The 27,323-nt window shown below is 33.1% G+C and overlaps 1 protein-coding gene across 3 annotated transcripts; it reads right to left on the minus strand.

Moving 5' to 3' along the window:
* Positions 1-2,062: 2,062 nt before the first annotated feature.
* On the minus strand, positions 2,063-25,690 carry LOC106069737 (probable ATP-dependent RNA helicase DHX34). 3 transcript variants are annotated; one of them, XM_056022869.1, is made up of 28 exons: positions 25,658-25,690; positions 24,139-24,692; positions 23,265-23,347; positions 22,994-23,125; positions 22,746-22,837; positions 22,514-22,651; positions 21,076-21,210; positions 20,614-20,668; positions 20,375-20,442; positions 18,488-18,637; positions 17,226-17,348; positions 16,489-16,752; positions 15,592-15,688; positions 15,218-15,365; positions 14,333-14,507; positions 13,933-14,019; positions 13,739-13,813; positions 13,448-13,558; positions 12,932-13,087; positions 10,605-10,700; positions 10,270-10,416; positions 9,013-9,158; positions 8,275-8,388; positions 7,817-7,938; positions 5,359-5,526; positions 5,028-5,142; positions 3,880-4,031; positions 2,063-3,447 (listed from the first exon to the last, which is right to left on the minus strand). In XM_056022869.1, the coding sequence occupies exons 2-28, from the start codon at positions 24,657-24,659 to the stop codon at positions 3,299-3,301; spliced, it is 3,819 nt and encodes a 1,272-aa protein (XP_055878844.1). In that variant the 5' UTR covers positions 24,660-24,692; positions 25,658-25,690; the 3' UTR covers positions 2,063-3,298. The 3 variants fall into 3 exon arrangements, with proteins under 3 accessions (XP_055878844.1, XP_055878850.1, XP_055878835.1); XM_056022875.1 differs by lacking the exon at positions 25,658-25,690 and adding an exon at positions 25,516-25,607 and having other exon boundaries at positions 5,028-5,136; XM_056022860.1 differs by lacking the exon at positions 25,658-25,690 and adding an exon at positions 25,516-25,607.
* Between the last annotated feature and the right edge of the window lie 1,633 nt (positions 25,691-27,323).

The following is a 27,323-nucleotide window of genomic DNA, read 5'->3' on the forward strand; positions in this document are numbered from 1 at the left end:
AAAAACAAATCTGATGTTGATTATCTTATATAATACAGACGTTACTTCAAAAAAGAAGATGATTACGTCCTACGCGTCATGCATTTAGTCATGCATATTAACCAATGACTTAAATTCAGCCAAGTCACTGGTTTTCCTGGCTAGCTCAGGCAACCCATTCCATGCTCTAATAGCACTAGGGAAGAAGGAGTGTTTGTACAAATTTGTCCTAGCATATGGGACGAGGAATGTGCCTTTATCTTTGTGTCTTTCAGAGTATTTTATTAAATTTTGTATTTGAAGATTATGGTTCAGTGTTTTATGTATGATTGCTACTTTACTTTTGAGCCTTCTGTCCTGAAGGCTTTCTAAATTTAGTGATTTTACTAAAGGTGTTACTCTAGTCAAATGTGAATATTCGTTTGTTATGAATCTCACTGCTCTATTTTGTGTCTGTTCCAGTTTTTTAATGTTTTCTTGAGTTGAGGGGTCCCAAACGGAGGATGCATATTCTATTATTGGCCTAACAAAGGTTAAATAACATTTTAGTTTTATGTTCTTATTTGATTTATAGAAATTTCTTTTAATAAATCCTAATGCTTTAATTGATTTTTTTGTAGTTTCATCAATATGTGGATTCCATGACAGTTTTTCATTTATTATAACACCTAGGTATTTTGCGTTTTTAGTCTGTGTTACTGGTTTGCCATGAATAAGATAAGTGGAATTAATTTGTTTTAGTTTTTTTGTTACTCTTAACAACTGACATTTTTCTGGGTGGAAAGACATGCTCCAATTTGATTCCCCTTTCTGTAATTCATCTAATTCTCTTTGTAAAATATCTGTGTCCTGTGTTGTTTTTATTGTTCTATATATTATGCGATTGTATGCTTTTTGATGTAGAGGAGCCTCAAATTCTCATCAACGTTTTTAAACCAGGGGTTCTCAACCTGCAGGGTCGCTAAAGACCATAGAAAATTGGGATTTTTTTTGTCTATTCTAACGTTTAAAACTGTACAAAATTGTTCCTTTAAAAGTTACTATTTTTATGTTGTTTTCAAGGATAAAAACTGAATCAGGATGATTTCAACCATTTTAATTGTTGCAGCATATATATTTTTAAACACTTTAAAGTAATTTAAACTAATACATAAATCAACGTTGCAGAATCATAAATAATATTTCTTTAGTAACGACATGACAAAAGTGAAGAGCGATTATAGTTAATAATAGTTTATCTTTTAATTGTCCATGTTATGAAAGGAAATATTTTCATCATAGAAGAACCCATAACGTTTGATGCTATTCAACATTCGTACTTTATTAACATAGATATGACGTTATCTAGAGAAATGTTTAGGTTTATACATGATGGTGATTTAAAAGACGAGTTTCTTTTTGCAAACCAATTGAAACGTCTGCACCATGCAGTGTAAATCAGAAAGTTGATTCATTTTTGGAAAAGAAGAAAATCTTATTGAAAAACATTAATGATGTTTGCACAAGTATGTGTGTCAAGATTTCAATGTCTGGTACTGAATGTGTTATTAAAAGTTATCGAAACTCACAGTATGATTTTAGTCAACGAATATAAGTAACAAAGTCACAGCCACAAGAATTATCAGAAGCGATTAAAAAAAGTCAAATGCAACATGCTCGTTAAGTGTGGAAAAAATCTGATCCTTCTGAATGAAACTTAGCCTTGACAAACAAAATTTGTCAAATATTTACTAACTAATAATAATAAATAATAATCTGGGAAAGAAAATTTTTGCAATGAAATTTCCTACTTTCCAGCTCTACCTGACATTACGTTTTCATTTTCTGTTCAACAAACAAAAGTTGAAGATGTACCGGAGACAGAAAGAGTTTACTGAACTCATTAATAGTGATATAGGAAATTTTATTTCTATATAAGAAATTTTATTTCTATTTAATGTTAGGTACACACATCTGGATTAAGTGTTTGCAATCATATATTTTTGCGAAACATGGGTTTTTCAGCCTATTTGTCATTAAGAAAAAAAATGGAATTATTTGGAATTTCATTAAATGAAGAAATTTCAAAAATATTGGGCGATTACTTATTGTTAAATGATTTAAACATAAAATTTTGGCAATACATATAAGATATTCACATTTGGATTAAGTTTTTATACCAATAGCAAAAGCAATGTTACTTATGATTATAAAAAATGTTACTGTTGGGGCACCACATAGTTGGGAATAGTAAAAGGGTCGCTGAGCTAAAAAGGTTGAGAACCGCTGTTTTAAACTTTCCATATTTTATAACGCCTGGGCTATTTATTGAAAGACTTTAATTTCTCCTAACTTAACCCAGGGCTTTAGAAAGGAAGGACTTGAGCCTCGTAATGATGATAAACTCATTTTAAAAAACAACATGATAAATCAAATTCAAAGAGGCAGCAACCAAGCCAATGTATTAGCACTGCATTGGTATCCTTCAAACACTTAATAACTTCCTCCATAGATCCTTGTAAAATGCTTTAAAATATAATGTACGTTAACTGTTGTACTATATCAGTCAGTGTCCTTTCCAACCACGAGCCACCTTTGTGAACTATTAGGGATAGAAATAAATGAACATAGATTTACAAAAGAACTTTTGAAACAAATATCTGGGATAAAATAAAATAAATACAAATGAAATGTATATGCCTAAGATCAGTTTATTGGTCCAAACATATGTGGATTTGGTTTGCCTACAATTATCCACCTCAGAATTATTACTATATAACAATAAAGATGCAAACACAAACAACATAAAACACACTCATGTTGAATGTAATCATTTGGTTTTTATCATCATGTAAAAGCTGAGCAATAACATAAATAGTGTAGTTTTTTTTCTCGCTCCCTCAATTGATCCCTAGAACATCTTTTTTAATGTTACTGTCAATATGTAGTTGAAAAATTGTAGTGAATCTGATATATTATAAAACAAGCAGTCAACATACAAACAATTTAGATATACAAAAAAGAAACATATTCCATTTAAAATCATTGATTACAATCAGAGGATGTGAAACATTGACATGGAAATAATAAAATAGTGACTTCAAAGTCTTGAAAAAATGTCTTCAATTTGTATGAACCTTAGATGTTGTTTTTTGTAAGACAAAGTTTTGCGTGTGTATATACATATATACAAACTGGGCCAACTTTCATTTGTAAATATATAAATAAGTTATACTGTAGAAAAAAAAATGTAGATTAGCATAGGAGAAACTCCAGCATAAGATGGTCACTTCATTGATAGATGTGTCAACATGGGAGAGAATCCAACATAATATATTCGCTACGTTGCTAGATGTGTTTTCTTGTGTTTTAAAATTTCTGTAGTGGTCAAAGAAAGTTCTTTATTACATTCTGTACAGAAATAACTTTTTCTCAAAGGATTTAATTCTGATATTTTCTCTGAATCTTCCACTTGAAGTTGTTCCAAACCTGTAAACAAACAAATTATTGCTGAATCAATTGGATTTATTGTTATAATGTAAACTTCAGTTTTAATATAAAATTATATTAATAAAGCCAATTCATAAACAAAGAAGACCTATCTATATGATAAAACTATTCACAAGATATCCTCCATAAAATATCTTTAGTGTTAGTATCTAATGATAAAACTATTCACACGATATCCTCCATAAAATATCTTGAGTGTTAGTATCTAATGATAAAACTATTCTCCATAAAATATCTTTAGTGTTAGTATCTAATGATAAAACTATTCACACGATATCCTCCATAAAATATCGTTAGTGTTAGTATCTAATGATAAAACTATTCACACGATATCCTCCATAAAATATCTTTAGTGTTAGTATCTAATGATAAAACTATTCACACGATATCCTCCATAAAATATCTTCGTACCTTGTCCACCTTCCGAACTACACACTGCTTCATGCTGAAGTCTTTCAAGAACGTTGACCAACATAGACTGACCACAGAGAGGACATTTCCAAAACCTCTGCATTCCTTGGGTAAATTCTCCCCATACACTAGCGGAGGCATCATCTAATAGACTGAAACCAAAATATTAACATTTTTAAACTACTTTCAGAGTCTTGTAGATTTATAATATGAATATAAATAATATCCAAAGAAAATACAAAAAATCCTCTAACTCGTTTGTTTACACATATATTATACCTAGACTAGAAAACAAAAACAAATTCTTATCCGATAATGACCAGATCACAGATATATAGATTGTTATGTACGTAACTCTTTTTCAAGCTGTAAGGGAAGTCGCCCCAAATCTAGGAAAATCAATATTTTCTATCTTACAAAAGTAATAATCTTTAGTTTTCAAAATTTAGAAATAATGCAATACCATTTTTGGATTTTAAATAGAATGGGCTATTATTAATATTGATCACAGAACTATATATTCATGCAAATCTATGATTTATAAAGCCATTTCCTGTTAGTTTCCATTGAGATAATGTTTCAAAAATTCTAGATCGAAATAATTCATCTGATGATTTTAATCATCTTATGATTTTAGATTGTACATTCAAATAGAATGATTACCTAGATCTTTCTAGATATACATTATATATCTTAAAATTGTAAAATAATAATTAGGAGATGAGAGTGCTCTTATTTTCGATGTTCAGTTACTCGGATTAATAGATCTAAACATTGAATTATATGTTACATAGGTTAAGGTTGAAAAAAATATAATATAATTATAATTACTGTACAAAACAACACCTTGCATTAGCTTTTTACAAGTTTTTCACAACATTTTTGTGTAGTGTTAAGAGATCTCAATGTCCAGTCTAGGTATAATTATATAGGTTTGTGGTACTCATATAAAAGACTAAACTCTGGTTAATTAAAAAGTGTAATGACAATGACTACAATCTAGAGAATGGCTTCTCAATTATTATTATTAATAAGATATTAAAGTAAATGTAATTTTAAAAAATGTTGGCAAAATGCTCATTGTTTATGTTGTTGTTTTTGAACTGATCAACTCTATAAAGGCATTGAAAAAAATAGATGTGTCATACCAGTTAAAAGTGAGATAATCTGTGACTTGTATGCCACCTTTAATAGGATGTTCTTTGCCCATAGAATTTACTTTCAAGATTTTGTCAAACATGGCAGCAGTTCCTTGATCTGTCACAAAAATAATGCATTTTTGTTATTAAGTTGAAACATTTGAATAGGAAAAAAAGGCATGAATAAAATGATTGACAAGATGTTATTGTCAAGGTATATAAATCTATGAGTAATTCGAATTGTTTATATTGAAGCAGTTATGCAACACAAGATTTTTATTATAAGAAAACTGTCAAAAAAAAACAACAAATAGAATTGTTAATGTAAAAGTTGATCTACCTTTGCCAGGACCAACATAAGCTCTCTGCATTTCAGCTGCCAGAACTCTACGAATAGAGTACAGAAAGTCAGCATTCAAGAACTCTGTCAATTTGCTGGCCAATATTCTCTCCAGCTGCCTGGCTCTTGTACTGATTCTACGATCTTCTTCTAAACCTTCAAAAGTGTCTACAAAAATTTAAAAAATAAATAAGTAAAATATATTAAATAATGTAGTAGACTGCAGTACAAAAAAAAGTATCAATATAAAATGTTTTTTTCTTCTTTTTTGTTCTCATTTTTATGTTGGAGGGTTAAGACAAGTAATCTTATATCTGAAATGAACCACACAGTGGTTTCGAGATAAGGCAATTCTTTATATAGTTTTTATGTCTTGTTCGAGATTCTTGATAGAGTATGCAGTTTTGAAAAACATGATCAGCATTCTCTGGTGATGCTCCACAAATGTTGGTATTTTTAGCTTCAGTGGTGTCAAGCAGGAATGTGTGCTCGCACCTACTCTGTTTGGCATATTCTTTTCCTGTCTACTGCATTATGCGTACAACGACATAAACGAAGGTGTGTTTCTCCATACAAGATCCTCTGGAAAACTATTTAATGTATCAAGGAAGGCTGCGGGCTAAAGCCAAGGTTAGGAAGCTACTCATCAGGGAACTCCTGTATGCTGATGATGCAGTTATTGTGGCTGATTCTGATATTCAGCTACAGTCCCTGGTTGACAAACTATCTGCTGCTTGCCAGAAGTTCGGCTTAAACATCAGTCAAAGCAAGACTAAGATACTTGTCCAAAACACAAACACTGCACCTTAAGTAAGCATTAATGGCCAACCACTAGAAATTGTTGATCACTTTTGTTACCTTGGCTCCATCATATTCAACAACACTCTACTGGATAAAGATATAAACAACAGGATAGCCAAGGCAATGGCCACCATGTCACGGTTGCAGAAAAGAGTATGGGACAACATATTGCTGACTAACAGTACTAAAGCCCTAGTCTACCGGACCTGTGTGTTGAGCACCTTGCTGTACGGAAGTGAAACATGGTCAACCTACTCATGGCAGGAAAAAAGCTGAATTTCTTCCACCTCCGATGCCTAAGGCAGATCTTTAAAATAAGGTGGCAAGATAAGATAACCAATGAAGACGTGCTACAAAGAGCAGGGTGCCAGGACATCCTCTCTGTTATCAGCAGCAGACGCCTTGGCTGGCTTGGCCACGTTCATAGAATGCCAGTAGGTCGATTTCCACAGGACATCCTGTATAGTGATCTAATAGAAGGCAGGAGAGCCGCTGGTCGCCCACTTTTAGGTTATACGGTTGTATGCAAATGCGACATGAAGCTCTTCAAAATCGACACTGGCAGCTGGGAAGAGGTGGCACTGGATAGATCCACATGGAGAGAGAGCATAAAGGAAGGGTCATGGATTGTAGATGTCATACACAACAGAAGCAGAAATAAGGGTGAAACTGCAACGGCGCCTGGTGATTATATATGCCCAACCTGCTATCGCAGCTGTGTATCAAGGATTGGCCTCTTTAGTCACACAAGAAGTTGCAAAGGGAAAAGATCGTCTCTCGAGACGTAAAATGCCACAGAGACTGGAACATATCTGTTATGTCCAGTTATGAGGCAAAAAAATTATATGTTGGTCATGTTAAGACAACTTATAATAGGCATCACTTTTCTTGAAATTGGGGTAAGATCTAGTCCATTTCTCATTTATTCTAGTCTCTATCATTTTCTTAATTTCTACTGGGTATTTATTTGTTTGTTCATTCTCCCATCTTTGGCCAGTATGTCTGAACAGTTTCCTTGCTGTTGTTGTTGAGGTTTATAAGAGCTGTAGAGAGTTGCTTTATGTAGGAAGCATCAGTTTTTCAGGCTTGAAGGACTGTTTTGGCATTGATCAGGAAAACAATTTGACTGTTAGGTGTACTTGGGTAGTTTACTACTGTGGTAGTTGCTAGTTCACCTTTCTGCTCTGTGGCAGTCTGAGAGATAACCACTTGCAATGGACTTTTCTAGTATTTCTCCTTGGGCCATTCAATTAGTATGCCAGAGAATATCCATCTGTGTAAACTCTGACCCATTGGTTGTTGGGGTAATGGGTTTTTAGAAAAGAGCTCACTAATTCCTTGAGCTCTGTTTGATTATAGTCTATTTTATAAAAATGTTTTTGATGCGGTCTGTTATAGAAGAAAGGGAGCTTAGGTCCCTAAACTGAAATGCATTTTGCAGCTTAGTTGATTCAATAGTTTTATATTCTCTAATTGTTTTTTTTTATATTTTGAAATGTTTTATGAATATGAGTTAAAAATATTTTAACATTTTCTAAAATCAGATGCTCAACATATGGCACCCCCCCTCCCTTTGACTATCAATCTTCAAACTTTCAACGAGCACTGAATACTAAAGTTAGCAAGTTGTGTGTCTGTGTATGTGGAGATAAATTACCTTTCAGCCTGACTAACAGCAGACTATGCCATGTTGATCTCAGCTGTATGACACTAGAGATTACTTTCTCAGCTGTCAGGGCATCTTTAAATTTAAACTCTAACCAACTGTCAAAGATTAATCTATGAGAAAGAAAAATGCTTTTAATAGAATGAGCTGCTGCAAAATGTATGACCTTCAAGAATCATGGATACAAACAACAATGAAATAAAAGACCCATCTTGGACTGTCAAATAAATCTTTGATACGTTTCTATCTATTACATGATCTTAACACTGGATAAGTGAGCAGGGCCGATTTTGTTTTGATGATGGGCCCAATTAATTTTGCGCAACTGTTAGTTTTAAAAGTGAAAGCATGATTGTTATAATTAATTATTACATTCTAGAAAATAATGCTCTTGTTTTTCTTATTATTACAAAAACATATAAGTTATAATTTCCTGTACTGTGTCTCACCTGGTACAATCAGCATTAGTATCGATACTGTTAGAAAAGAGAGTTACTGTTTGCAAGGCTGGAACTTTCATAGCATTGACCAGATAAGGTTTGTTGTTGGTTTCAAGAAGGGATCTGTCAACATAGAAATAGAATCCACTTTAAAAGAACTATTTCAAGAGATACATGTGTAGACCTATACTATGTTTCTACTTGATACAAAGTCTTTGGTTTATTAAAGAAATAGCTATATTATTTATATTAATTGAACATAATCTCACAGACAAATATTTCGCTGGTAATAAGCCAGAAATATACTGCATCTATAAAAGGTATATTTACACTACACTTCAAGAAAGCATGACGTCCAAGGTGCATAGAAAACCAAAAGTTTTCAGAACGTTGGATTTAATTTACGTTTTTTAAAATCATTTCTAAGATGGCCACTAAACATTAGTTGCTGAAAGAAAAACTTGTTTAGTCTAGGGCTGGCTAGATTAAATCCTAGTTAACCATTGGTGCAAAAAAGCAGATTAGCTCTACATCATGAGCCATTAATTCTTGGAGGAGAATTTTCTAAGGAATTCTTACACTCCATATTTACAACTTTGCTTTTTGATCTAAACCTTTGAATGGCAAATTGAGGGAACATATAAACAGAATGTTTGCTTCATGAGAATCATTAATGATCGGAGTAAAAAAAGGCAAAAAAAGAAAAAAGAATATAAAAAAATGTCAGAAAATTATTGAAAAACTTACACATAGGCCAACAACTCATGTTTGGAACTAAATAATCCCTTGAGCTCACTTTGTGAAAGTTTTTTGTGTTCTAGGTATTTTGGTGTTAATAAATCTGGGTGACTAGCAAATATACTGGTAGGATGTAGAAGGACAAATGGTTTACTCTGTTTGGTTTGACATAAGAAAAATATAAAGTTAGATGGCAAAAAAAAATATGTAAGAACAAATGTATTATTATTGTATGATATTATTTTCTGATATAAAACCAATACTCTAGCCCTTCACAAAAAGCCTCTTAAGTTGGTGTTTCTTCATAAGAAGCCTGATCTTAACAAACAGCAAAAGTTCTTAACTTTAAAAAATTACTATATCAGTGAAAGTAATTTAATATTTACATCACCATCACCAAAGTTGATGTCAGGGCAAGAAACTTTCAAAACAGAACCAAGGGAACCAAGGAATTCTACATTCAAATGAAACTACGAGTCACCAGCAAAGAAGTGGTATGAAATAACCAGCTATCTCTAGAAAACCACTGAAAGGATAGGTGTACATGACTACCAGCAATAGGCCTAGAATTGATCTCTGGGATACAACATGGTAAAAGAGCTTGATTTTAAAAAGACTAAGAGACTAAAACTACTTTATAAATACCCCTAGCTCTGATAAATTTGATCACTGAGATAATTGGGTAAATAATATGTAAATAATATGTCTGATATTCAATGTAGCTTTGGGCAAACATTTCCATTTAGAGTTAATGGTTGGGATAGTGTTCTTTAATTTATTTAAAAAACATTTTTTCTCAGTCAAAGCACGGTTGTTACAGTTGCCATCTTGTTCCAAGTCGACCCAACACTTTCAACACAGTTCTTCTTAACATTCAATAAATTCTAAAATATTGCTAATAAAAATAATTTTCGTTTACTTTAAACTTTTAGAATGATATGTAGAGACAATGTTTCTTTAGCCTCTTCACCGTAAGTGATAAGAATAATTTATATATTTAAAATTATTTATTTTAATATATTTGCCTTTTTTATATGTATAATTTGTGGGCACACACCTGATTTCTGTAGGTGTCTGCAGACTGCATAAAACACGGGTCTTAATTTGCCCACCCCTCTTCAAAGAAATGTGAAAGATTCACCTTTAAATAACCCAGCTTTTAATGTAACCAAATAAACAAAGTGAGTGTGTAAACCTTTAGGTCATTAATGGGAATCATCTGCTCTATACTCAAAAGACTTCAACAGGCTCAACAATGTCTGGTACCTTGGTATGAAAAGTCTGCTCTGTGTCACGCCTGTATGTATTGCACTCATCTGGTATGGCTACTTGAGGGTAGAGTCCACTGCACAGAATTATCTTCATCAAGTTGATGTCTCTCAAGGTAAAATTTCTGCTTTTGTTAGAAGTCTCCTGATTTAATCAAAATAATGTACTCACATTTATCATTTATAAAATAAAAAATGACACAAACTTAAATTGAATTACATTTTTTTGCTTCAAAACGTTTTCTTGAAGAAAGCATACTTGATTAAGAAAGACAGTAGAAATCTCATTATTTTGAGAAAGTAGAAACAGTTCATTTGTTCCTCATTGCTTACCTGAAGCTGATTCAAATCATTAGACAAACGAAACTCTAAATCTTTGATATCATCTCCCTTGTTGATATCCCCTTCTTCATCGCTCACTTTAAACTCCTGAAACATGAATGAATTGTGTACACTTAGACAACATATTCTACATCTGCTCTATTAAACATGAATGAGTTGTGTACACTTAGACAACATATTCTACATCTGCTCTATTAAACATGAATGAATTGTGTACACTTAGACAACATATTCTACATCTGCTCTATTAAACATGAATGAATTGTGTACACTTAGACAACATATTCTACATCTGCTCTATTAAACATGAATGAATTGTGTACACTAAGACAACATATTCTACATCTTCTCTATTAAACATAATGTTCTCTTGTTAAAATAAGGGTAAAGTGAAATATAAAGATACTTGTTAAATCTAGCTCCCTATATTTCATTGGCTAGAAAACTTATTTCTTTCCAGCTCAACCCATACAACAGGCATGTCAAACACAGCGTTTGGAGGCCACATGCGGCCTGCGACCACCTTGCATGCGGCCCGCTTGGCCACCTAAAAAATTATCAAAATAATGTTAAACCATTACGCTGGAAAATAAAAGATAAGCTACTTGAATTGAAAAATTGTATTTGTTAAACTGAACAACGAGTTTGAGTCTGCAGTGAAAGCCAGCTACATTTTTTTCAAACTTAATTGCAAGCCATAGCAAATCATTTAGTGAAAGGGATTTTATGAAGGAGTGTGTCATTAAAGCTGTAGAAGTCCAGAAAATGTGAAAGTATTGAAAGAAATAACTTTAAGTAGTAACACTGTGGCAGATAGAATAATTGACATGTCAGTTAGCTTGTGTGAACAATTGAAGAACAAAATAGATTTTGAAATATTCTCATTGGCTCTCTATGAGTCAACTGATGTAACGGGTGTAGCACAGTTGGCTATACTCATAAGGACCTGTGACAGGTATTTTGAGATACATGGGGAGCTACTTGTTCTATACATAACACCACAACAAGCGAGGATGTTTTTGAGAAATAACAGGTGTTATTCCAGTACAATTTACCTTTGGTAAAGCTAGCTAGTCTAACAACGGATGGCACACTAACCATTATGAAATGGTTTCGATGCAAAGCTACTTGCAAAAATAAGAGAGACTAATGCTAATTTAAATTTGCTCATTTTCAGTGCATCATTCACCAAGAAACATAAAGCACAAAGCAATTACAATTCCAACATGTCATAAGAAAGGGTTTCAGTCACTATCAATTTTATTCGTGCCCGTGGCTTAAATCATCGCCAATTTTCAATGTTTCTGAATGACATTGGACACGAAATTAGCTGGCTCTCCTGTCATACAGAATTGAAGAAATTTGACGTACTGCGTGAAGAAATTGTATTGTTTCTGAACATGAAAGGTTAATCTGTTGAACATTTCCATACTGACGAATGGGTTCAGGATTAGGCATTTGCAATTGATCTCACTGGTCACCTGCAATACTTGAATTTGAAACTTCAAAGTAAAGACTAAATTGTCACAACTCATCATGTGAAGTGCTTTCAAGCAAAATTACGACTGGATAAATCAAATATGAAGAGAAAATCTTGTTCACTTGTCAGGAACTAAAAAGATTAAATACGGCTACAACATTTGGAAAATATGTCTTACACCTGGAATCATTAGTAGATGCATCCACTGGCCATTTTCATGACTTCGTTTCATATGAGCAAGAATTTTTGTTTTTTTTATCTCCATTTTCATTTGCTTCTGAAAATACTGCTGGTAATGTGCAACTAGAGCTGATAGAATAGAAGATTCTTTGTTGAAAGCGAAGAATAAATAAGTGGCTGTGCCAAAATTTAGTTATTTACCTAAACGGTACGTTCAATTGCAGAAATTAGCAGCCAGAATTCTAGCTATTTTTGCAAGCATTGATCTCTGTGAGCAGTTCTTATCTATAATGAAAGCTACAAATCACCTCACCGTTCGAGATTACCTGATCAAAATTTGTGGTCAGTGAAGATAGTGTCAGTAACAAACAAACTTCCAACCAATATTAATAAACTTGTATCCCAGAAATATGTCAAGCATCAGGACAAAAAAACAACAACATAAAACTAGTAAGCTGTTTTGCAACTGATTTTGGCTGCAGCCCCTTAGGATATAGTAAGTTTTTTATGCGGCCCATACACCTTAACGAGTTTGACATGCCTGCCATACAATCTTTAATTAATCTTTCTCCATTTCAATCCTATAATGATGCTTACTAAATGTTAGACATGATTATGTTTCAACAATAAAGTAAATGTGTAAAAGATTGAAACCAACTTCATCTTCGAGCGTCAGAAATTTTCTTCTTTTGTTGTCCTTCATTTTCTCTTTCCTCAACTCATTTAATTTTTTTCTCTCCCCATGTTGAGCTCGTCTTTCATCGCTGGACATATATCTTGCTGTTGCCTCTTCTCTGTCTAGAAGATGATGGTCCTAAACAAAAGTTTTCAAGTAAAAATGTTCAATTTACACATGAAAAAAACAACATTTTTTTGTATTAAAAGTCTGAACTTCAGCAATTAACTCCTAGACATAAGGGTCTGGGTTTAACTAGTGCCTTCAAAGAGTTAAGTATTTTTTCCCACACTAGATTTAAGTTTTTTTCAGTTATTAAAAAAAATAGCCCTGTATGAAATGATTAGTATCCTATTATGTATCTAAATGTTGGGAACAGTGACGTACTTAGCTACACCAGCCATAAGACATTTAGGTCTCAAACTCAGACCTAATTTATTTTTAAAAAGTAATGCCATAAAAAAAAAGTTATGGTTTCAAAATAAAATAACTAATTACCTTTAACAGATCTTTGAACTGGCGCTTTAGTTTAGTCATTTCATAAAATCTCTGTTCCTCTAGCCCACGTCTCTTACACCACTTGCGAGTCCCTTGACCTTGAGCTTTGACCTAAATCATTTGTATGAGAACATTAAAGAGATAATTTCATAAATGTATCCCATCAAGTTCTACGGTCAACAGGTTTTGAACTAAACAATCTAACCAAGAGGTAATGTTATCAACACTAAATAAACCTGGAATATATTCGAAGACAAAATCCAGTCTTTCAAATTTAATGTTACCAAGTACCTGAATCCATTCATCAAAGGCATTGAGTAGAGTGAATGGATCTCCATGTTCTGACTCTAATGGTTTCCTAGCAACCTAAATGCAACAGTGATTTTAGAGTATTATTTATTTCCTCTTCACTGAAATTAACAATAAACACACAAAATAAAATGCCATAATTATACAGGTATACAAAAAAATGTAACTATTCTCACCAGAGCATCATGATCAGTATAAGCTCGATTAGTAAATGGAGACTGGACACTCATTGCTGCTGTGATTGATAAAATAGGATCAATCATCTGACAAAACAAATATGACAAGAGCTTTTCATATGTAACTTAAAACTATGCATATTTAAAAGCTAAGTTAGTTTTAAACTAAGACTATCTAAGATACAAGTAATAACTCAATAAGTCATTTACACACACCACACAGATCCATCTGTGATCTATATTTTTTCGGCCTAACTAATACAAAAAAGCTGCTGTCAGCCAGGGATCAGTTGATGTTCTCTAGCTTTTGTCATCCTCACAGAAACATGCAAAATTATTTGAGAGATCTATAGCCCATACTTAAAACTATCCCTCAGTATTCATAGTATTGTTTACTTACATTGAAAATGGATCCCATGATAAGCATTTTCCCTATGACCACATCCACTGGTAGCATTGACAGCATCTGACCAATGGGAGTCAAACTCTCATCCGATGCAAGAGCAGCTTGTTCCTTAAGAAAGATAATGGAGTTCTCAACACTGGACATATTTGGTGGCTCAATAAATGGAAATCTAAGAAAAAATCATAGCAATAAAAACTTTAGTACCTTAATAAATGATAATTAAATATAGATATGAAGCTTAGTGCTGAAGCAATGAATAATGTTACATGATATATATGTCATGTCAGTACTTGAAGAAAAGATTTTAATGAGAAAAAATTGATGAATTAAATATAGCAAAACAAGTCTAGGAATTCCCACTTGGACCTCGACTTCCCATTTGGTAACTACCTAGGACCAAAATAAGGATTAAATTCACATAACTATATACATGTACAAAAAGAATCCTTTCATTGATAGTTCTAACCTGTCACTTGGGTTGCAAGACCTTGCACATTAATTCAGGAACTTAATAAAAGTATAAAGAAACAGGAAGATGGGATATCAATGACCACAAGTTTGCACAACTTAATAGCATCATAATTTAAATGCTGAATACATTTTCTCCAGCAGTTTTTACAAAATTTCAACAAAGATTAAACACATCAAGTCATTAAAGAAAATATTGTAGTTAAAATGTAACTAATTATAAAAGTTCCTTTCAACGGCACCTCAAGATTTGAGACAAAGTTAACAAAAGGGTATAGAATTATATAAGTATTCTATATATAATATATAAATTATATAAATGAATTGAAAAATTAAAGAATTGTTTTGTTTTTCTGTTAGTGGTTAAAGAGATTTGATTTGAGAAAATAAAAAATGACCACGATGAGTTACTTTCTAGCATCAGGTAATCCCATGGAGATCATTTGTAAAATGAGAGAGTCTAAAGGAACTCGCTGCAGCTCTGGTGTTGAGTATTCATCAAAAGAATTATAATCTGACTCGTCGTACAGTCTGTAGCATACGCCTGGGCCAGTACGTCCTAGATGGAGAATATTAAGAGGGAATAAATATTTTATAAAATGTAGCACATCCAGAAGTATTCAAATATAAGGGATATTTTTTTTGTTGTGATAATGTTTTTTTAAGTTAACAGAGCCAAAAAAATAATGTCGTTGTAAAATTCAATATTGACGAATTAAATTCTAAAAAACTAGGTCAACAGATGCTAAATCTAAGGTCTATACTGTTTAAAAGAATACACAGACCTGCACGTCCTTTCCTCTGCTCTGAACTGGCTCGACTAATCCAAAACTCTTGAAGTTTTTGCATCTTAAACTTTGGGTCAAAACTCATTTCTTTAACCTGATGAGAACATTTTTCTTGCTTCAAAAAACTTTTAAGCTTTATAAAAAAATTTGCCAATTTTCATAATTGTAGGTTATTAAATGTAAAGAGATACTAAAGGGCATCAGCTCTATCCATAATTATTTTCTATGTTCTGACAGAGTTATTCATTTGACCCATTCTTAGTGCCCTAATAAGTTACTATTAAACATCATAAACTTAGTGGCTTGTTATCAGAAAATGTTATATTTGGTATAGAATTAAAGGGAAAATATATAGAAATCAATGTTGATTTTAGATAATGAAATCAAAAAAGAAAACTCATCAATTGAGGACAAGTCAGAGTGCCTAGATTGAGGAAATAGTTTTTGATCCAAATTGAATGAAAATAATATAGAAAATTTAAGCACCCCCGCTTTAAACACACCATCCTATGCCAAAACATGGTAAGAGGAAAAAAAAAACATCAACATGATGTTTAACTAAAGGAAACTTTTCAAGATTAAGTTTTAAGCAATAAATAAATTTTGGGGTGAAAAAATTTAAATAAAGTTTTTAATCATTGGCGTTGGAAGCATTAATCCAACAAAAATGTCTGCTTCAAACTGACGATGGACGTGCTTTCCATAGAGACAAGAGTTAATGATTTGAGGGGACAAGTGTACTTAAAAAATCATATGAATGACAAGAAATAAGATGAAATAATTTTAAGCCTTTCATAAAAAATGATTTAACAATTTTAAATATTACTCCATTTGTAAATTATGTATGAGAATTTCAATCTCAAAATGTCAGAAAACATATGTAGCAAGAGTTACCTTTCCTGAGTCCACAATAAACCGTACCCCATCGATAGTAACAGATGTTTCAGCGATGTTGGTTGATACAACACATTTTCTAACCCCATCAGGAGCATAGTCAAAAACTTTATCTTGCTCCTCAATTGACAGAGCACTGTGCAGAGGCAGTACAATCCACCGCTTAGTTTTCTGGGCATAGGCTTTTGCTGCCTCAACCACAGCCATAATCTCAGACATGCCACTCAGAAAGATAAGTAAGTCCCCCCTCTCTGTGGATGGATGCTGAATATACAAAAACATAACTTTTAATAATATTCACTTGGTAAAAACCAATATTAAAACAAACTAAAACAAATGAAAATAAGAGCAGTAACAAATTTATTTTGGGATTTATACGAATTATAACAAGTAGATGAAATACAGTTAAATACTTAAGGACAGCAATTTTAATAATACTCAAAATGATAACTAAGAAAGCCACCATCATTGTCCACCTTGATGCTAATAAAAAAAAATAAAGATTGAATCTGTTTCATAGTCAATACCATTGTTATTTTTAAAGCTGATCAAAACAGAATAACTGTAGGACATAAAGACAGTCTAACAGTGTAGGACATGAGGCACTCTAACTGTGTGGGACATCAAGAGAGTCTAACTGTATAGGACATCAAGACAGTTTAACAGTGTAGGACATGAGGCAGACTTTCTAATGCAACTAACACATTCAACTTCATTAGACAGACACAAAAAATTACTTTGTGATCAATCCTCTGCATAATATTGATGTAAGGTCTTGGGTCAAGACGTTTTGAATCAACAGAATCATCTGTTTTAACTGGACAGTACTCTAATTCAATGGGATACAATCTACCAGGAACCTGGATAAGATACATATAAAATGACCTTTGTAAAAAAAAAAAAGAATCAGTAGCTGGAGAGAGCATTGAAATAGTTCAAACCGTTTAGTACATTAGAACTGTGTTAGAGAATATATTAAATTTTATTGCAAACACAGATTGCAAAAAGGGCAATAAAGATTAAGGCTAATAAGAAAAATGTCTTCCTTTAGTGTTAATGAAGAAGCCTTGTTAATGTTTTACCATGCTCAAAGCTGCAGTATTTTAAATTTCAACATCACTGCCTGGTATGGCAATTTGAACATAAAAAATAAAAATAAACTTTATAAAATTCTACATGCTGCTAGTAAGATCATAGGCAACAAACAAACCGCTCTTGGGCACCTATTTAAAAAAAAGCATTGCCAAGAAAACTATAAAATTTCTAAGCATAAAAAAATCCTCCTCTTCTTCATAATTTTAACATTTTACCATCACAAAGAAGAGACAAGACACTGATCACAAAAACTAATAGACACAAGAACTCCATGAAGGTGTGGTGTCTTGTTATATGAAGACATCCCTGCCCGCATTTCCCCCAATATTATTGCTACCTTCATGCATTGATTGATCAGAACCTTGCTAAGTGGTCAAGTGCCTGTCTGGCAAATGATTTCTTTGTGACCCGATGTCTGTGTTTCTTAGCCATTGCTGCTGACTCACATTAAGCCTTCTCTTGACTTTGATGACTTCCATGTCTCAAATGCATAAGTCGTCACTGGGAGGACTTATGTCTTGACCTTTGTCAAATTTAACATGCCTTTCCTATTTGATAGGCATCCCCATTGCTTGTAATGCTTCTGCCTTAATAAATAAATTTATCTAAATATTCATGTTTTGATTGACCATTTTTGATGAGAGCACCCATTGCCTTAGATCCTACTTAAATAATTTTAGTATAATCTAAGTTTATATAAAGGTTGATTAAAACATTTCTCAATGTGACTAATTAAATTACTGAACTGAAAATTGTGCAAGAAAGTATTTAGCTGCTTTATTGAAATAGCGAAATCAATTTGCAACCTGTAGAAACCCTTAAGGTTCTTACTTATTAAAAATGATGATTACAAATCTATATTGGATATTATGCTAAGATATAATGAGTATTTTGTGAGAATCACCTTGAGTACTGGGGCTCCATTGAAGTAGTTGGAAAACAAATTGATATTGATGGTAGCAGACATGAGAACAAGCTTCAGGTCTGACCTTTGTTTAATTACGCACTTGAGGACTCCCAGTAGAAAGTCAGTGTTCACATGGCGCTCATGAACCTGAAACGAGAAAGATCTTTACTTGTATTTCTTCAGGTAGTTAAAATACTTAATCATAGCTAATGCTGTCACAATCTTAGATAAAGTCAAAAATAACAAAGTCATAACTCAAATCTATTTAAAAAGACAGGTCTACAAAATGACTGATGATGATGTTGGTTTAGAACTAGATTTGAACATCGAAAAAAACAATTTCTAGCTTTATGGCAAATTGTGTGAAAATGAATTCGGATGTGGAAAAAGTATAATTTAGAATATATTAATTTAGGACTGTAAGGTTGTTATTGCCAAAAGCATGTCCCACAAATAGCCTAGGAGGCTTGGTGGCTGAGCGGTAAAGCGCTTGGCCTCCAAACCAGGGACCGGGGTTTGAATCCTGGTTAAGACTGGTGTTTTTTAATTTCGGGATCTTCAGGCGCCTCTGAGTCCACCCAGCTCTAATGGGTACCTGAAATTAGTTGGGGAAAAGTAAAGGCGGTTGGTCGTTGTGCTGGCCACATGACACCCTCGTTAACCGTAGGCCACAGAAACAGATGACCTTTACATCATCTGCCCTATAGACCACAAGGTCTGAAAGGGAAACTTTACTTTTTTTTTTTTTACAAATAGCCTCTGACAACCAGTCCAACTCCCAGCATTCCTGTGTGGCTCAGCCATTGTGTCCAGCTAAACTGTTATAATGGACAAAAGAATTTAAGAGACAAAAACGAGCAACTGGCATTCAAACCAGTAAGCTCCAGGCAGGAGAGGCACATCAGCTTTGGCTGGCTACCCACCTAGGAGAATAACAAATTTGAATACAAACCTCTGCTGCCTTATAGCTATACCCAAACATGGTTAGGCCAATAATAGAATATGCATCCTCCGTTTGGGACCCCTCAACTCAAGATAACATTAAGAAACTGGAACAGAAAAAGAAAAATCAGGAGCTGCTAATCCTTGGGCACAGGGCCGGTCCTAGCAATTGCGGGGCCCTATGTGAAACTAATTGCGCGGGGCCTAGTCTGGGTGGGAATAAGGATAATAAGTGAAAATTAAGATTTTGTATTAGAAAATAAATTCGGCTTTGCATTCTATTCATTCTTTTCTAAGTACAAAATTGCAATCAAGTTAATTTTACTTTACCAATTTTGCAACATATGGCATATTTATATTCCAGTAACAATAAAAGTAAATACATATTGGAACATCCGGTTAAGGGCAAAATTCGTCCGGTTATTACATTTTAATACATAAAAGCTGACAATGTCTTCTTTTTATCACGCGTAGGAATGGCGTTTCCCATAATGAATGACACACACAAATGGTAATTTTGTCTATTTTTCATGAGATTTTTATGAGTTTTCAGGACATTTTAATAAGTGCAGGTTATTTCCAGGAATTTTTCGTATATATTTTACAATTAATAATAACACATAAAATTAGCGCAGGGCCTATGAAAACGCGGGGCCCACTGCGACCGCATAGGTTGCAGTGGCCTAAGACCGGCCCTGCTTGGGCACATTGCAGATAACATTGTTCTGGCCATAGCTAATGCCCAGGCCTTCATCTCATTTCTGTGAGATGTTCCATAGAAGCTTTGCAACTGAAGGAGGCCATAGTTATTAATAAATATTTTTAAAAAAATCATTTTTTGTAAGACATTATAATGAAGACCTGATTTCAAATTAATTCAATAGGACAGAAAGGCCTGAAATTTAATGAAACATTTATGACAAGATCAGGCAATGAGCTTACTTCATCAATAATTATGATGTTATACATCTCAAGAAGTGGATCTGTTTTCATCTGTCGCAGTAACAGGCCTGTGAAAATAGGCAAGAACATTCTGATGTCTTTGAGTGTAAAATTAAAATTATTGCGTTCAAATCCAAGTATAGGTAATCAAGATTCATTTGAATTATTTTTACAAAATTGAAATAAATACAAGTTTTCAGCATGGTCCTATAAAATATAGTACATAGCCTCAAGTTTACCTTCAGTTAAAAACAGAATTCTCGTTGACTGAGTTTTACTTTTTTCAAAGCGAACCTACCAGATATAAATAAAAGCCATTAGTAATTTTTTTTAAATTCTGTTTAAAAAATAAAAGCTATTCCATTGCATTAAAAAAAAAAGAAAAAATTTTGTCTGCATGAAAAAAAAAGAATTTTGTCTGCATGAAAAAAAAAAAATGAAAATGTAAGTCTCATTGAAATGAGAAGAACAAAAAGTTTGTCAAATTTTAAAAATAAAATATATTTTTTTTTTAATATTTAAAAGAATATTCAAAATTTATTTTTTTAGAATTAATTTCAATAATAGCTACATGTTCTGCTTTTTTATGTTAACAAATGTTTACATATATGCACAATTACTTTAGAACAAGATAAAATAAACTTTTGTTGATACAAGGAAAATGATAATATTACAAAATAAGTTCAAAGCACAAAAATTACCTGATATGCCACTTCACTACCATATTCATTCAGTGTTTCATAACCAACACGTTTGGCCAAAGAAATACAAGCAATCCTTCGAGGCTGTGTACAGGCAATCTTATGATACCCTGCCTCTAATAAATACTGAGGTACCTGATGCAGACATTTTTTTGGTTAATAACAATTGGTTATTTCTTTTATTGTTAAAATGATAATCTAGAAGTTTTCCAATTCAGACAAAATTTGGGGGGAAACAAGAAATACTTTTAAATTTAATAACAAATCATATACAATTTTAAAAGAAATTGATTACTTAGAATAGTTAACAAAATAAGGCAAAGATAGAGGGTTTAAGGAATACATAAAATAAAATGTGTATGGCAACACAGCATGCACTATGCACTGTCACTATGTACTTAGAACAGACAAACCCTTAATACCTTTTCTTTTAGATCTAGGTAAAGACACCAGTCATCTCATTTGTTTAGTATGTTTGCAAGAAAATAAAAATAAGAACTCATTTATTGAGTGGTTAGGGTTTGAGAGTTACTTAAGAATAAATTGGAAATAGGAAAATAAGCTATGGTGAAAGCAATGTCTTTTGATCTTATAAATTAGACGTTGCTTCAAAAAAGAATTTATGCCTATCCCTGTGTCAATCTAGTCATCAAGTTTTTGGTTTTCCTGTCTGATTCAGGTAACCCATTACATGCTCTAATAGCATTAGGAAAGAAGGATGACTTGCTTAAGTATGTCCTTGCATATGGAATGCCTTTATCTGTGTTTCTTTCTGAGTATTTCATTAGGTTTTATTTGTAAATTATGGTCTAGAACATACATATCTAACATATATCTTTCATACTCAGGAGATAAGCACATTTGTAATTTCCTATCAACTATTTTTAGATGGCTATAGAGTAAAAAACTCTCTTCTAAGAGCTGGCCACATGCATGGGAAGGATGGGTCTGCTGCACTCTTTTATCATCCTTTTTTTAGGTCTTCATTCTTTCATGACAACTAACTCCATGTCTCATATTTTGAGACTCTGACATTTGCAGTTTTACTCCATGAGGAGCTATCAAGAGCTAGCATTTCCCAGTCATTCTTACACTCCTCAAGGGAGCTCTTAAGGGTGTCTTTCCTGCAATCTATAAAGAATTCATTTGGGGAGATGATTTTCAGGCATACAGACTACATGTCCGTATGTCCAGAATATTAATGTAACAAAATCTGCAGAAAACTTTATAACAATTTAGCTTTTTTCTTTTTTCATTTATTAACGTGGAGGAAAAAAGTGCACCAGTTTAACCAAGTTTCGGATTATATAATTGTATATCACACCACCAGGAAATGTCATGCTGATAATCTTGGTTATGTCTGTACAACAAAATAAAAAATGAAAATAAAAACACACTGCTAGTGGTTGATTGTACTATACTTCAATTCATGAGTTACCTGAGTTGATTTGCCACAACCTGTATCACCTGCTACAACTATAACTTGATATTTCTGTAACATTTGGATGATAGTTTCCTTATGCTGGTAGATAGGGAGTTCCCTTTGATCTTTACAGATTTTGTAGATTTTCTGGAACTAAATAAAGCCATTATCTTTTATAATTAAATCAAGTTCATCAGCCATGCCTAATTACAAAAAAAAAATTTTAAAAATAATAAACTTCTCTCACTTTTTGTTTCTGTTGAAAGTCCAGATAATGTAAAATAATTGATCGAAATTGCAGTACCCTTCCTCTTGATAGCTCCTTTTCAAGTTGATAGTCTGACAAAAAAAAGTTTGTAGAAAAACAAAAAACTGTAAAATAAAATATTGTGTAAGTAAAAGATGAGAAAATAAAGCTATTTTTTTTAAATTTATTTGTATAAATAGAATACATTCTTACAAAAAGGAGCTAATCAGATTTAAAAAACTCCTTACCAACTAGCCTGTTTTTCTTGAAAAATACATCAAAATCTTTGCTGATAAAGGAAATGTTGATTTTATAGCTAACATCAAATACTTTTGGGAGGTTGAGTTGACCAGATTCAGCTCCAAGTTGAACTTTAGCATCTGAAAAAAAAAAAAATTAACAGGTTTAATCTAAGTATACTTTAAGTTTATATTAAGTTCATATATAATTAAAGGAAATTTTATATACAGTTAACATTAGAAAATGACAAAAAAACTACATTATAAAAACAATTCTAGCCTTTGGATTTCTCCGCCTTTTTTCGCTGAAATTCAACAAATTTATTCACAAAATTCCAAAAGTCATCATGCTCTTGTGATCCACTGCCAAACCAAAAAAAAATTACATTTATTCAATATTTAAACCTACACATAATATATTTCAATTTTAAAGTTATTCAAATATTAAATTCCAAATGCTATAAGTTTTTCTTTTGGCTAGAATTTTTAGCTCAACATTCTAGATAAAATAAAAATAATGAGTGTTAAAAGTATTTTTGTTTAAATAGTTGAAGAAAAAAAATACCATAACTCTGGATGGAGTCAAAAGCGTTTTAAAGTGATCATAATAAATGTCTCTAAATGTATTTTGGATCACTTCTTGTGGTGTTAATTTAAAGCCAGTTGAAAAGAGAACTAGACATTGCCAGAAGAGCATAAGTAACAGAACTTCAAGACAGCCACCAAAAAGAAAGGTTTACCTCAAACCATCTGGAAAGAATGGCACGCACAGACAAAAATAAAAATCAGGAGATCTGTGAGTCGGCATCCACAAGTTGAGATGATAGGGCTCAAACAAGTATAAAATTGGTAGAAATAGTTGTCACCTTAAGTTTAACTACAGGGATGAATATGAGTGAGAACACATTAGCAAGAGATCTAGAAAAGAAAAGGCAAAATTCAGTATACACTTGATTTTGGCAACTACACTGAATATGTCCTAAAGTTGTGATTCAATTATGAAGTTTGGTAATAGTATCATAAAAATTTCTGCCTTGAAAAAATATCTGTGAATATCTGTAACTGTAAATAATCTTTTACAACACTATAAAAGCCAAAACTATTTTAAAAATTAGCTATAAAAGATAATGTAAAATATTTACAAGAATATTTACCGAATAGCTATTTTTGAAAAGAAGTTTTCCCTGAAAAACATTCTGCTCAATGATGCTTTGTATTTACTAAAATCAAAATTGTAATCGAGAGTTTCAGTGTCTGGGTTTGAATCCAGTAAATTTTTTCTTTCAGATGAGCTTTGGCTTTTCTTCTGGATTTTTTTTTCCTTCTCACTATCACTGATATCAGAGTTGCTGTCCTGGTCACTAGCCTCTGTCCGATGTTTGTGTTGATGCTTGCACTCTTTGTCGATGTGGCCATGTTTAGATTTATGATGCTTGTGTTTCATCTTTTTTAATTTACGTTTATGGCTATGAGAATGATAATGTTTGTGTTCTTCTGACAAATGCCTGGAATGCTTATGGCCAAGTTGGCAATCTTTGTCAGCTCCAGCACTTCGGCTACGCTTTCTCTTTCGTTTGCCATGATTACTAAATTGAGACTCATAATTTGTTACAGTATCATTATCACTCAATTCACTGGAAGAGCTTGAAAAATGAATGCTCTGATTTGTTTCCATAATAACAGTAGCAGCAGTTTAATACAGAAATATCTGAGAAATAAAACATTTTAAGACTTTTTAAAAGGTAATTTAATGTATTGGCTATATAGTGCCCTATGTGATATAATAATATATTGTTTTTCTAATTATATTATGATTTATCACTAAATTAATATTCAATTTTGTGAAAGTGTTGTGGGTTCTTTGTGAGTACTATGTAGGAGACTTAGATCTAGTATTAATATTAAAGATTTTTATTGTAGTCTTTCTGATCTATGGGCACAGATCATGTAAAGCTCATCTGCTTCTTAAAAAGAAAAAAAAAGTAAAGTTCCCCTTTCAGACCTTCGATCTATAAGGCAGATTCTATGATGTAAAGGTTATCTGTTTCTGTGGCCCATGTTAATGGCCAGCACAATGTCTGGTGGACTCAGGCCCGGGCTTGCTGCCCTGCCCCATTGTGGTGCCCGGGTGGAAATGGTCGTGAGTGAGGACGACTAGGCTGAATGGGTGGTGAAACAAGGCTTGCATGGGAGTGCCTAAGAGGGTACAAGAGTATCCTCATTGCATTGTGCGGGGATGAAAAAGAGCTCCTGCAGCGATCCGTCAACATCCAGTGATCCAGGCGCTGTCCCTTAAGGGGCCGTTACATAAATGGCGCATCCCACAAGGTAATTGAGTTAGGCAGCTACGCCTGGAGAGATAATCTAGTTACCTACTAGTACGTAGTAACTAGTAGAATAAAATAAGTAAGACTACTAACTAAGACTGTGAAGTGTACTGTAACTGTAGTACTGTAGTGTAGTGTAAGTCTGTAAAAAAAAAGTAGAATCTAGGACTAGATCTAGATCTTAACTATATATAGTTAAATTACATTTTAAACATTAACTTTAAGTAGTTATCATTATCAATTAGAGAATCATAATGTCTCTTTTAATGGAAATTCTGTTTTCATAATAATACTGCTAATAAAATGCTGCAATACTAGAGTCTAGTATTAATGACTTTACTTCTACTTCTAAGCATAAACTCTTTAGAAATGAATAGTATGCTCTTACGAAATAGAAATCAAAATTTGTTAAAAATCTAAATAGTATCTTAGACAACAAAGAGCTCACTTGCCTGTATATTACACCCATAGATATTGAAATGTATATAGATCTAGGTCTGGGACTACATCTTATGTAAAAGTCATACCCCTTGAAATACTTCAAATAGAATGTAGATACAATTATTAGTAGCACTGACCTAGAGGTTTTTAAATAAATCTTACTTTACAGAATACCAGTGTTTATCACAATACGATATTCTCCTAGCGGGCGAGGCGTCATGACAAAAAAAAAGGGGGGGGGGGTGCGGAGAGCATAGTAGTAAAGAGTATATTATAGTAAAGAGAAATATCAATCCAAATATTAACCAAATAAAATGACATTATTACTAAGGCTTTAAAATTAAGATATTTTTTAGTGAAAGGTGTCATTTTATACCCCAATAAGGACCTTTTAAAAAGTATGCCGCTTTCACGAGAGGCGTCTGCAAAACTTTATGAAGCGATTTCAAAACTTTGCTGATTTGATTCTGCTTGACTTTCTTGTGTCAGATTGTCTGGGGAAAAAAACGTACATCTCTATGTTGACGACGTTATGTGACAAAGAAGAAAAAGTCAGCAGAAAGAAGTCAAGCTTAACATGAAGATGATCTTAAGACGATCTCGACAATTACAGACGTAGGCCTATCAGCGTTATATCCGACCATATTTACCATATTTAACACTGCTTTTGGTAGCTGCCTGGTCGTGCGGTATGCGCGCTGGACTGTCGTTTGGATTTATCGATGGTCCCGGGTTCAGACCCTGATCGCTCCCATCCCCCGTCGTCCTGCGGGAGGTTTGGACTAGGAAGTAAACTATCTTCAACTCTGAACGAACACCCGAAACATGTAAAACATTTAACAAACAAACAAACTGTAGGCCGATACTGGTCAAACAACTAAAGATCTTTTATATCAATATCTGATTTCTTAAATAAATTAAGTACTGTATGAATGATAATACATCATTTATGAATGAGTTTGTGCCATGGGCGTAGCCAGGGGGGGGTTCTTGGGGTTCAAACCCCCCCCGAAATGAAATCCCCCCCCCCTGCGGGGGGGGACGGAATTAAGTGACTGATTTTTGCTTTCATTTTGTTTATTTTAGGTGAGATTTTAATACTAAATCATCACTTACCACAGCACAGCCGAGGCAGTTTTGAGTTAAAAACCCTCTACCAGGGGGTTTTGAGTTTAAATCCCCCTACCAGGGGGTTTTGAGATTTTAAAAACCACTATCAGGGGGTTTTGAGATACAAATCCCTCTACCAGGGGGCTTTGAGTTTAAAACCCCCTACAGGGGGTTTTGAATTTTAAACCCCCTACCAGAGGTTTTTGCAGTTAAATCCCCCTCTTCTATAAAACAAAACACAAAAATGCAAACAACAATCCCGAAGTTCCAACAGCACAGTTGAGGAAGATTTTGATTTAAAAAACCCATCCAAAATTTACGATAACCCCATCTTCAATATAAAAAAAGCAAATTACCCACTAAAAATTCTATGAGCGTAGCCAAAGGGGGTTTGAGTTTAACCCCCCTCCCCCTTCCAGTTGGGGTTTGAAGCTAAAAAGTACCTCTTCAATATAAAAAAA

Source organism: Biomphalaria glabrata, chromosome 1 (genome assembly GCF_947242115.1).
Source record: "Biomphalaria glabrata chromosome 1, xgBioGlab47.1, whole genome shotgun sequence".
NCBI lineage: Eukaryota > Metazoa > Mollusca > Gastropoda > Planorbidae > Biomphalaria > Biomphalaria glabrata.

Coding starts and splice junctions, on each gene's coding strand:
- LOC106069737 (XM_056022869.1), bottom strand. CDS start 24,659: ATGGAAACAAATCAGAGCATTCATTTTTCAAGCTCTTCCAGTGAATTG. Junction 13,088..13,447: donor AGTTCAAAGATCTGTTAAAG/GTAATTAGTTAT, acceptor ACTTTTGTTTAG/GACCATCATCTTCTAGACAG. Junction 10,701..12,931: donor TTCTGACGCTCGAAGATGAA/GTTGGTTTCAAT, acceptor TTCATGTTTCAG/GAGTTTAAAGTGAGCGATGA.